Below are 12,264 nucleotides of genomic sequence, written 5' to 3'. Positions count from 1 at the left end.
TCATTTCTTTCTTTTTCCTGGGGGGAGAAAGGGCACAGCCCACAGTGCTCAGGGCTTGTTTCTGGGTCTATGCTTATGGATAACTCCTGATGGTGCTCAGGGAACCAAACCAAATGCAGTGTCAGGAATGGAGCTGGAGTCAACTGCATTCAAAAGCAAGCACTTTATGCCCTGTATTATCTCTCCAGACCTTGAGATCAGATCTTTCCTTCTCCCCCATCTTTCTACTGCCTTTTTATCTTGGTCTCTTTAAATTTGATCACAAGTTTAGATCCATTATAACTTCCTATTAATCTCTAGTGCAGCTCTTTCTCTCTAGTTCATTGTTTTTCATCTATGCATACCTCTACCCTATATTTTACTTTACTTTTAAAATAGGTATGCTTAGGTTTAACATTATTCAACTTAAAGAGAAAATATTGGAAGTCAGGGATGTGGCTCAAGTAGTCAGGAACATTCCTTACTATGTGAAGCTCTTTGTTGCATACCCCACACTGCATGGTTCCCAGAGCACAGTCAAATTTGGACTGTACCACTAACCAAATCCACCAATATTTAAAACAATGCATAGTAGTATATGTTAGAGCTAAAATTCATGATGGCCCTACTCTAAAGATAATGAGATATTTGTTCAGCAAATCTTTTTAGAGAAAACCTTGTTTTGCATTAAAAAAACTTTAAATACTTATGGATAGTACCTTCCTTTTTTCTGTTTGTATTATATTTTTTTAAATTTTATTTTTAATTAAATTACTTTGTGATACAGTTACAAAGCTTTCATGATTGGGTTTCAGTCATACAATGTTTTAGCAACCATCCCTCCACCACCGTACATTTCCCGCCACTAATATCCCTGTATCCCTCCCGATAGAATTTTTTTTTCTTTTTTTTTAGAAAACTGCCTTTATTCTATTAGTAGTTGGAAAAATTAAGTGGTACAGAAAAAACGTTTAGTCAGCTGGAGAGAAAAAGAGAAACTGAGTACCACCCAAGAGAACTGGTGGCTCTTCTGGGAGGGAACCTGGATACAGTGAGGAGAAAAGAGCACTGTGACCTAGAGCCAGACCCTGCAGTTCAGGGGAGATAGGTTATGCCACTTTCTGAAGTGTCTTAAGTGCCTTAGGCATGAAACCAAATTCCTATTTACTTAGCCCAGCTCTGGGGAGGGGGTACTGGGAAATGGGTATATGGCCATCTTTTATCAGAGAAACTGACAAAACTGGAATTTAAAAATGAATTTTCCATCTGACTTTATTTTCAAATACACTTTCTTTTTTAAAAAAGCAATATACTTTCTGTGGGATTGACAAATATCAGTATTAGGAAATCCAATTATACAAAAAATACTACATCTAGTCGGTAGTAGATATATTTATTTTTGGTGACATACATAAGTGGCACTAATTACACAGTAACTATAAGGTAACTAACATGAAACCACAGAACTGTAACTTTGTCATAGCTGCATGGACTTGGGTGTTTCTGGCTGAGAATATTTCCCCCCAAAAAATGGAATGCCCACTCCAGAGCTATGCTAATGTAATGTGTTAAGAAGTAAAGCTCTGAAGTGGTGTCTCACCAGAATATACCTTGCAGCTGACAGATGACAGACAGGACATGTTAGTTATAAAGTAGTTACAGCCTAATTCACAGAAGTTACCAACTGTTTCTCTTTCTAGAAAGAAGCAAGAAGTTAAATTCTTTTTGAATTAGCGCCTGTGTGTCAGGTGGGAGTGCAGAGGAGGGCTGTTAGAGCAGTGTGAGAGGGACCCTGGTGGCGGGTCAGGCAGCTTGGACATCATTAATGATCATGGCTGGCTTCTAAATACTGCAGAGCAAGATGACGTCTGATTTGTAATCTTAGGTAAATTATAGATAAATGAAAAAGGCCAGTAATCATACACTAAGATTAATAAACAGCACTCCCAAAAATTAATCGCATGAGGGCTGTGCTCGCAGCAGGGTTTCACAAGACAAGGCACCCAGATTTCTCCTTTCCACGTCTGCTTGCAGAGCAGCTCTCGTGGCCATTTCAAAAACCTCCCTCACACCATCTTTGGTCTTTGCTGAACACTCCATGTACCCAAAAGCACCAATCCTGTTTGCCATATCTCTGCCCTCTTCCGGTTTGACTGGCTCCTGCTTCATCTTGGCCAGCTCCCGCCTTGTGTGCTCATCATTCCGAAGGTCCTTCTTATTCCCAACCAGGATTATGGGAACGTTGGGACAGAAATGCTTAACTTCTGGAGTCCATTTTTCTGGGATGTTTTCTAAACTATCAGGACTGTCAATGGAGAAACACATCAGTATAACATCAGTGTCAGGGTATGAGAGGGGCCGCAAGCGATCATAATCTTCCTGCCCGGCTGTGTCCCACAAAGCCAACTCTCCCTGCTTTCCATCCACTTCAGTATCTGCCACATAGTTCTCAAACACTGTGGGTACATACACTCCTGGGAACTGGTCCTTGCTAAAGACAGTGAGCAAGCATGTCTTGCCACAGGCTCCATCACCAACAATCACCAGTTTCTTCCGGATGGCAGCCATGGCTTACAAATGTGCTGAAAGACCCACGACCTGTGTGGTAGAAGTTCTGCGAAGTCCCTTTACTTTCAGATGAAAGGCACGCAGGCGACGACTGTGAACCCGACTTGCCCGCGCCGAGGACGCTCGTCCGCCAAGTCTCCCACTCGGAGACTACAGGACGGCTGGCTAGGGTCGGCGGCGGCGGACTAGACCAAGAGAAACGACCGAGGACGGCGGGCGGCGGGCGGGGAGCGCGAGCGAGGGCGGGCGGCAGCGGCGGGAGGGCCCCGATAGAATCTTTTTTTAAAAAAAGTTTCCAATATATAAACAAAATAAGAATTAAAATTTAAAAATTGTCCAAGATGCCATTCTTTATATAAAATGTGGTACGTATAAAATGAGGTGCATATAAATGCTGCAATTTTAATGAGACATGGATTCCTGGAACCATATTTTAAAGCACTGTAGCACTGTCGTCCCATTGCTCGATCGTGCACCAGTAACGTCTCCATTATGAGACTTGTTACTGTTTTTGGCATATCAAATATGCCATGGGACCTATGCCAGGCTCTACCGAGCGGACTGGATACTCTCTGTAGCTTGTCAGGCTCTCTGAGAGGGACGGAGGAATTGAACCTGGGTCGGCCGCGTGCAAGGCAAATGCCCTACCCGCTGTGCTGTCAGTCCAGGAACCATATTTTAAAAAGAAAAAAAAAATGCTCCCAAGTATGTAAGGTTTATTTTGAAAGATGGGCCATCTAGTGGTGAAGAGAGCAACAAAATAGTGTACCTTTGAAAAAAATAGTGTACCTTTAAAAGAAAAGCCAGTCCAACACTAAACTCCAAGAAGCTTACAGACTCAAAACAGTAACTATAATTAAAAAAATGTGTAGAGCAACGCTTCAATCCAAACAGGGTCAAGAGATAGTTGACTGTGATAGATGATTTTAGGTAGACTGTGATAGATGATTTTAGCCTGGTATTATTGAAGAAGATATATGGATATATGCACACACTATAGATATCTCTATATATAAATGTGTGTTTGTGTATATATCTCATATGACTTGATAGTGAATTTTAGAATCTCAACCAATGTTCTTTGACATCTTAAGGGCTTTATTCATCCAGGGCCTTTCCACAGGAAAATGTAAATGATTGCCTGGTTAAAAAGATACTTTTCTTCTGGGAAGCAACGTTAAGAAATACTTAGTGCTGCGCAGGGAGAAATTGCTGTATGAGAAGTTGCTGACTTTTTTTTCGGTTTCCTGGGGTCACACCCGGCGTTGCACAGGGGTTACTCCTGGCTCATGCACTCAGGAATTACTCCTGGCGGTGTTCAGGGAACCATATGGGATGCTGGAATTCGAACCTGGGTCGGCTGCATGCAAGGCAAACACCCTACCCGCTGTGCCCCCAAGAGAAATGGCTGACTTTTGTATCATCTCCCCATTCCAGAAATCAAGACTCCAAAACACCCAAATCAAGAGATTTTACTTGCTAATCATTTATTAATCCAACCGACACTTACTGAGTTACCAAATAACATCTTTTTTTGGGGGGGTCCCACCCGGCGATGCACAGGGGTTACTTCTGGCTCTGCACTCAGGAATTACCCCTGGCGGTGCTCAGGGGACCATATGGGATGCTGGGAATCGAACCCAGGTTGGCTGCGTGCAAGGCAAACGCCCTACCCACTGTGCTATCACTCCAGCCCCTACCAAATAACATCTTATGACTCCTGTTTCACTCATATACATGGGAATACTTACATAAGCAGACGAGATTGAGAGCCTGGCAAGCTACTGAGAGTATCCTGCCCGCTCAGCAGAGCCTGGCAAACTACCCATGGAGTATTCGATATGCCAAAAACAGTAATAAAAAGTCTCACAATGGAGATGTTACTGGTGCCTGCTTGAGCAAATTGATGAAGAATGGGACAACAGTGCAGTGCTACATAAGCAGAGATGTAACCTAATAAAAATGTATAATGTAAAACTGGGAACATTCTAGATCTGGGGAACTTCAAGGAGCCTAGATTTTTTCCCATATAGGTCTCTCCAAGTTGTTCAAACATAAAAATTTATGCTAGAGTGACTAATAAGACATGCAAACTCTCTGATAACCTTAAGAAATTACTTGTTGAATTAGTAATGTCTGTTTTCCAGTAAATAATGTTTGTATATAAGTACTCAAAGAACTTTACAGAGGTCCAGTCATACCAGTATGTCTGAGACTCATTTAATTTTAGTACTGTAAGTCATTTGCCCTCTGAAAGCTCCAGTTACGGGCAGGCAGTGCAATTGGTCACTCTTAGAATCTGCAGAAGTCTGATCCTTAGTAAAGACTCCACCACCCAAACAACCCTGAAAAAAATTATATTCTAAGCTGTGCTTGAATGGCTGTTAATACTATTCATATATAACCCTTAAAATACATTTATAAAGATATGGAGGTGCAAAGCTAAAAATTAGAAGTTCTGAAATATTCAAACCAATGAAAAATCAATAAAAATATAAAGCATGCACTGAAATTGTATACAGAAAACTACACTCATCAAATAAGAAATAAATCAAAGAAAATCTAAATAAATAAAGAAGCATATGATCATGGATTGGTAATTCACTAAAGAAGCAAGTTATCCTTAAATTAATTTTCAGGCTTGAGATAATATTATCTAGACCCCAGAAAGAATTTTTACAGGCAAGATTATTCACAAATCCATATGGAAAGGAAGTCAAAATTTTGAAAAATACTAAGAAAGTGTAAGGAACCAATTCAAGTCAATATCAAGGCTACATAGCCACTGTAATCAAGATAATGTGTGCTGATCTGGAAAAAGATCAATGGAACAGAGTAGAGAAACCAGAAATAGCCCCATTCAAGCTCAGCCAAATTGATCTTTGACAAAGGTGCAAAAGACATTAAATGAAGAAAGTAAAACCATTTCAACAAATGATGAAAGAGCAATTAGACCTCAATAGGCCAAAAAAAATGAACGATGCCTAAACCTTATACCTTACGCAAAAAATAATGCAAGGGGTCATGAGGCATGGCTCCAGGTCAGAGGGTCTGCTTTGTGAGTGTAGGGTCATGAATTCAATCCCGAGTGCTACACTCATGTACCAAGAGCCATCCTGGCAGCAGTGTTCTTTGGAAGCTCTGGTGCTGAATGAGCATGTGCAGACTCCAAAGCACTACAGCTGGTGTGTATGAGGACCACAATGAATGATTGTGACCCCTGGGGAGCTCCACAGAACACTATGTCAGCACTGCAACCCAAAGGGTATGCAACCCCTGTCAACACAGCAATAAAGCAACAACCATGGGGAAAATAAAAATAAAACAGCATAGAATAAATTAAACAACAAAAAGATCATAGATTCCAAGGTATAACTGTGCCATTTTTAGAGAAAAAAATCACCGGGATTTAGAGATTATAACTTAAGAGTAGACATGACACCTAACTCATAATTCATAAAACGATACAATGGACTTCCTCACAATTCATTTTGACTCTGTAAATTTTTATCATTAGAAAGACAAAAACCAGGGGGGAGTGTGCAGAGAGAGTATAGTGGGCAGGGTGTTTGCCTTGCACATAGCTGACCTGAGTTTAATCCTCTGCATCCCCTATGATCCCTTGATCGCTGCCAGGAGGGATTCCTGAGTGCAGAGCCAGGAGTTAGCCCTGAGCATAGCTAGGTGTGGCCCCAAAGCGAAAGCAATTTGGTGTACCAGAGGGGCCTGTGTTGTCTTAAAGTAGTCCACCCAGTTGTTCTTGTAACCATGGTTTTGAGTCTATGAAGTTCCTGAGCTGTTGTTTATCTGTGAAACTTTGTGTTGTTCCTGTTGTTCCTTCTGTTATGAATGATTCTAGCTGGGTAAAGTATTTTTGATGAGGCATTTATTTCATTGAGTTTTTTCACTATGTCCCACCACTGTTTTCGGGCAGTGAGGGTTTCATCAGACAAGTCGGCTGTGAATCTTAAGGATGCTTCTTTATAGGCAGTTTCTTGTTGCTTTCAGGATTTTGTCTCTATATAAGGTTTTGGTCATTTTGGTCAGGATGGGAGATGTGTGCCGAGAGTAGATAATGGACCACACATGATGGCCTCTCAGTGTCTGTGTTGCAAGCCATGATGCCCAAAATTAGAGAGACAGTATGGGGAATATTGTCTGCCATGGAGGCAGGGGAGTGGGGGAGGGGGGTATCCCGGGGATATTGGTGGTGGGGAATGTGCACAGTGGAATGATGGGTGTTTGATCATTGTGTGATTGTAACCCAAACATGAAATCTTGTAACTATCTCATGGTGTTTCAGTAAAATTAAAAAAGCAAAAGCAAGCAAGGAAGCATGCAAGCAAGCTATCAGGGGCTAGAGCGATAGATAGTACAGAGGGTAGTGTACTTGCCTTGCATGTGGCCGACCTGGGTTCAATCCGAGACACCCTATATGATCCCCTGAGCTCACCAGGACTAATTCCTGAGTGCAGAGCCAGGAGTAAGTTCTAAGCACTGCCAGGTATGGCCCCAAACAAAACAAAATGAAAGATAAAAACCAAAAACAAAGCAAAAACCACAAATGGAATACCAGGAAAAACTACTTGCAGAGCTCATACTAACATATGATGCATATTGAAATATAAAAATAACTTTTTTATCAACAGTTAAAAAAGCAAATAATCCTGTTAGCAATGTGCAAAAATACCAGAGGAAATTTTAAATCTGATTAGTTTTTTTTTGGGGGGGGTAACAAGATTGGGATGGGTTGTGTCTTGAAGTGCTGGAGTACATCCTTTAGAAACCTCGTTCAATCCTCAGCACTGCAGGGTCCTCCAGCATCACTGGGTGTGGCCCCCAAACAAGCAATCACCTTCCCAAAGTAAGATCATGTACCATCAATACACACCTATTGTAACAACTAACGCAAAAATAATACTCAACAGGCTGTAGAGAATCTGGATCTCTCATACATTGCTAACGCAAATGTAAAATGGGAGAGAAACTCTGGAAAGCAGTTTGGAAAGTTCTTCAAAAAATGAAGCACAGACTTCCTATCTAACTTGGCATATGTACTCCTCGGCATTTATCCCAGAGGTACAAAAAAATTAAGTCTACAGTTTTAAAAAAGAGAAAAAAAAAACAAAAACAAGCAAACAAAAAACTACCAACAATTTTTCTTTGAAGCTTTACATTTAAGAGCAAAAGCTGAAAACAGTCAATAGGTCCTACAAGTGAACTATTAAAAAAATTATGGCACATTCAATTAGTGGATTACTATTCAGAAGATGAAACAATACATAGAGAACTGAGTGTGAGAAATATTGCAAAAGATTAGATATGGGATTCTGGCACGGAGCAGACATGTGGTCGGTGCAGCTAGCCCGTTGGGCGCTGAGCAGGGGTGCAGCTCAATTCCTCAACCCCTACACCCCACCCCTTCACCCAAGCCTCTGACAGTCCTCCACAGCCAGCACCAGCCCCACTCCGCAGCAGAACAGGGGGACTAGGTCTCGGAGTCTGAGAGTGGTCCCACACCAGTCAGACAACAGAGTGAGTAGCTGAGTGGGGGCAGGTGGGTGATCTCTGAGCTGCAAAACCTGCTGTCCATGTGAGGTTACTATCGGGACCTGGTGCTCTGACTGCCTTCCCGTGCCCAGAAAGAAAGGGGCTGCTGCCCCTCCCCAGCCACACTTCCCCTCCTCTCCCTCCTGTGGATTCTCCCATCATCCCTCTGGCCTTCCTCCTCAAGCCAGTTGAAGGTGGTGCCTTACAGTTTCCTAAGTTAGGTTAGTGACATGAAATGTGTCTGGCCCCTCGTCCACCCTCCTTCCTTGTCCCGCTGCCTGAAGGCAATTGCTGTTTTTCTCCACCAGTTCTTTTCCAGGTAGTTTTTGTTTACTCCCCAACTCCCTAAGCAAGATGTGGGGTGCCTTCAGTTCCAAATCCTGAGTGTCCAGCTTTCATCCTGCTATGTTTTTAGCGTCTTGTGCTGTGCCTCGTGGCTTCTGAGCTGGTGCACACCGACCCTGTGAAGATTTTTATAAATGTCTTTCCTTATTCAAGCAGGAGCACTGAAGCCTCCTGCTGTGCGTCAGCAATCTTAGGATGCAATTATTAGGGTTTGGGCTGAAAAGAAGTCTGTAATGTGAAACAACTCCTTGTCTCCCCACCTCCTTCCTCTGCCCCTTACTCCCATTGTTGTAAATATCTTTTAATGGCACAGCCACATATTTGTACTTTTGTCCCTAACTGCTAAAATCATTCTCTTCCACCTTGTTTGACTGTAAAATTTGGAGAAGGAGTAAATGCTGTCTCTTACAAAATTGCATACTGTTTGCTTCTATTTGTAAAACAGCCTCAAATCTACAAAAATAGAGAGATGGAGGATCTGTTCCTGGTTTCCAAGATGATGAAGTGAGAGATGGATTGTCACCATAAAAGAGAAGCAGAACAGCTATCTTTGTGGTAATGGAAAGGTTGAACCTGGATAGGAGTGGTAGTTAAACAAATATCCCTGAGTGGTGAAAGGAGTCAGAACTGCACAGCATAAGTGTATGTTGTATATTGTATTGATATCAGTTTCCCAGTGTTGATACGCCTTTGGGATTACATAAGATGTAGCTAGCATGAGTGTGGTGGGGAGGACTTAATGAGGGGTACAAGGTATAAGAAACTTCCCTATATTTACAATACTTCTTGATTCTAGAATATTTCTGGGGCTGGGCAGAAAACTCAACGGGGTAGTGCACATGCTTGGCATGCCGGAGGCCTAACTTTGTAACCTGGTACCACGTGGTCTCCTGAGCAGTGCAAAACCAAGTGCATGGCACCCTCTCTCACTACCACCATCACTTACAGCAACAACAAAAGGGCAGGGGAGAGGAAAAATTTTTTAAAGTGTGGTACATAAGTATAATATAATGCTGTTAGGCCTTTTAAAGGAAAGTATTACTTCAACACCATGAATAAAACTCAAAAACATTGTGCTACAAGGAAGAAATTGGTTACAAAAAGGATAAGTGTGTGTTATTACATTCATCTAAAGTAGATACGTAGCTAAAATTGGAGTCAGAGAGAGAGGTGGCTATTAAGGACTGGAGAAGGAGGGCCAGTGAAGGGCTGTGTAAAACATGTTAGTTTCGATTTTTGCAGAATAAAAAAGTTCTAGAAATCAACAATTACATGAATATACTGACCACTACTACATTAAACCTGTGAAATGGCTGGGCTGGCAAATTTAATGTTATGCATTTTTACAACAGCAAATTTAAAAGAGAACCTTAATTCTGAGCTGTGCCACAGAGCTACTGAATCAAAATGTCAAGTGCTAGGTCTGTGTGTTTTTTCCTAAGTTCTCCGTGTGATGCTTATCTCTTCTAAACTTTGAAGAACTACTGACCAAAATGTATAGTAAATCCTTTCTTTCCTGCAACAAATTTGATAGTGTAAGCTTAACATCCCCCCACCCCAAGAATATTTATATGCTTTCACTTGCTGCCAACTAGGGTGCTTAGAGAACGGAAAAATCATTTTATTCTTAGTGAAAGCAGAAAAGAATCAAAAAGAAAAATGTGCTGCTAAAGGAGGTCATCCAGTCCATCTCTAAGCCCAGCAGAGACGACTTTGGATCAGGCACAGTTTCGGATGATGCGTGACTCTGATTTTCTCCATTAGAGTGAGTAATTGAAAACGGGCTATGTGTATGCTGACAGAAATTATGATTTTAAATTGTTCACATTAGATAAATCGCAGCCTCTGGGGCTGTCTGTAAGAAGCGATGTTGAGAATATTAATGAGCACTTTTGCTGGAATGAGATTTTGTAAATTCTACCATAAAGACTCTGGCTTTCATTGCCTCCAATTAGGGAGCTGCTGAGAAGGCGCTAGTATTATTCAAGGTCAGTGTTAGGCAAATAATAAGCCCGTGAGCGCATAATACTAGGCACTTACCATATGCTGGTCATGAGTCTATATTCTATCCATGGAGGGGCTTATTCAAGTCTCACCTTAGGTCTATACATAGGCGTTATTACTGCCTTTTCCCCAGAAATGGCAGCTTAGAGAGTCTGAGCAATTTGAGAGAGGGTTTTCTGGCTCTAGAGCCTATCCTCTTAACCCCGACTCTGTGATCCTGCTAATGTACATCATCCTTTCCCCCTTACTTCCTGGGAGCTTCTGCCACAGACCAAGAGTGCTGTAAGATGAGGGGCATTCAATAAGGAGCCAGAAGCAAACCTGTTTGTTTGTTTTTAACCTCTTTCCTTCCTTTTTATAAATTGAATCACCATGAGATACAGTTACAAGCTTTCATGGTTGAGTTTCAATCATACAATGATCAAACACCCATCCCTCCACCAGTGCACATTCTCCACCACCAATGTCCAAAGTGTACCCCCCTTTCCATCCCTCCCCCTGCCTCTTTGGCAGACAATTTCCCCCATACTCTCTCTCTCTACTTTTAGGCATTATGGCTTGCAATACAAATATTGAGAGGTAATCACGTTTGGCCCTTTATCTACTTTCAGCACATATCTTCCATCCTGAACTATTCCTCCAATGATCATAGTCTTAGTGATACCTTCTCTATTCTAGCTGCTAGAAGCAAACTTTTCACTTTACTTCTGAGGTCTGGTATCATCTTGAAGCCTGGATCTGATTTCTGAGTCTCTGGCTTTTCCCCAAGTCTGTCCTGTGCCTCCACTCCCAAGGCTAAAATCTAGAAATCTCTCCTTCTTATTCCAGTCTTTAAAAAGAAAAAGCAATTATTTGGATATCATCAAAATTACAAAACCAATTTTTGCTCTGTAAAAGCCTAAAGTAAAAGAATGAAAAGACATGCTACAGACTGGGAAGAAATATTTGTGAATCATGCAGCCAATAAAGAAGTCATATTTAGAAAACATAAAGAACTCTCAAAAGTGAACATTAAATATATCCAGTTAGAAAACAGAAAAAAACATGTACAGACTTTTTCCAATAAGAATATACAGATGGTGAACAAGCATATGATAACAAATTAAGCATCAGCACCATTAGATAAATTACAATTATAACCACAATGAGATATCATCACATATCAGGATGGCTAACATAATTTTTTAACAATAGCAAATGCTGGATAGGAGCTGTAAAAACTGGGTGTTTCGGGGACTGGAGCGATAGCACAGTGGGGAGAGCGTTTGCCTTGCATGTGGCAGACCCGGGTTCTATTCCCAGCATTCCATATGGTCCCCTGAGCACTACTGGGGTAATTCCTGAGTGCAGAGCCAGGTGTGACCCAAAAAGCCAAAAAAACCTGGGTGTTTCATACATTACTGGTAGAAATATAAATATAAAATAGTTCAGTTGCACTGGAAAGCAATCTGACAATTTCTTTAAAACTGAAGTGTCTACAATATGGTATAGGAACCACACTCTTTAGCCTTGAATAACAGAAAAATAAAAACTTATGCTTCATGAATGTTTGGGAAAGTTATAAGTAACCTTCGTGGCGAATGCATAATCCAAAGCACAATCATAAAATACAATAAAAAGGAACTAAGAATGGACACATGCTGCAGTTTGAATGAATCTACAGAAAATTATGCTAAATGAAAAAAGCAAATCCCTAAAAGAACATATTGCATGGTTCTATCTATATAATATCTTTGAAATCACAAAATTATACAAATGGAGGATGCACTATGGTTGCCAGGAATTAAGAAAGTGTGTGGGGTACAAGTAAGTGGTTAT

The 12,264-nt window shown here is 41.2% G+C and overlaps 1 protein-coding gene across 1 annotated transcript; it reads right to left on the bottom strand.

Moving 5' to 3' along the window:
* Positions 1-891: 891 nt before the first annotated feature.
* On the bottom strand, positions 892-2,801 carry LOC129399940 (transforming protein RhoA-like). The gene has a single exon (XM_055121518.1). It carries the CDS (start codon positions 2,545-2,547, stop codon positions 1,933-1,935), a length of 615 nt encoding a protein of 204 aa, XP_054977493.1. The 5' UTR covers positions 2,548-2,801; the 3' UTR covers positions 892-1,932.
* Positions 2,802-12,264: the final 9,463 nt, after the last annotated feature.

The sequence above is a fragment of the Sorex araneus genome, chromosome X (assembly GCF_027595985.1).
Source record: "Sorex araneus isolate mSorAra2 chromosome X, mSorAra2.pri, whole genome shotgun sequence".
Taxonomy (NCBI): Eukaryota; Metazoa; Chordata; class Mammalia; order Eulipotyphla; family Soricidae; genus Sorex; species Sorex araneus.
This window is presented reverse-complemented; position numbering and strand designations above follow the sequence as displayed.

Bases quoted from the DNA above. Each gene is read 5' to 3' on its own strand.
- LOC129399940 (XM_055121518.1), bottom strand. From the start codon at position 2,547: ATGGCTGCCATCCGGAAGAAACTGGTGATTGTTGGTGATGGAGCCTGT.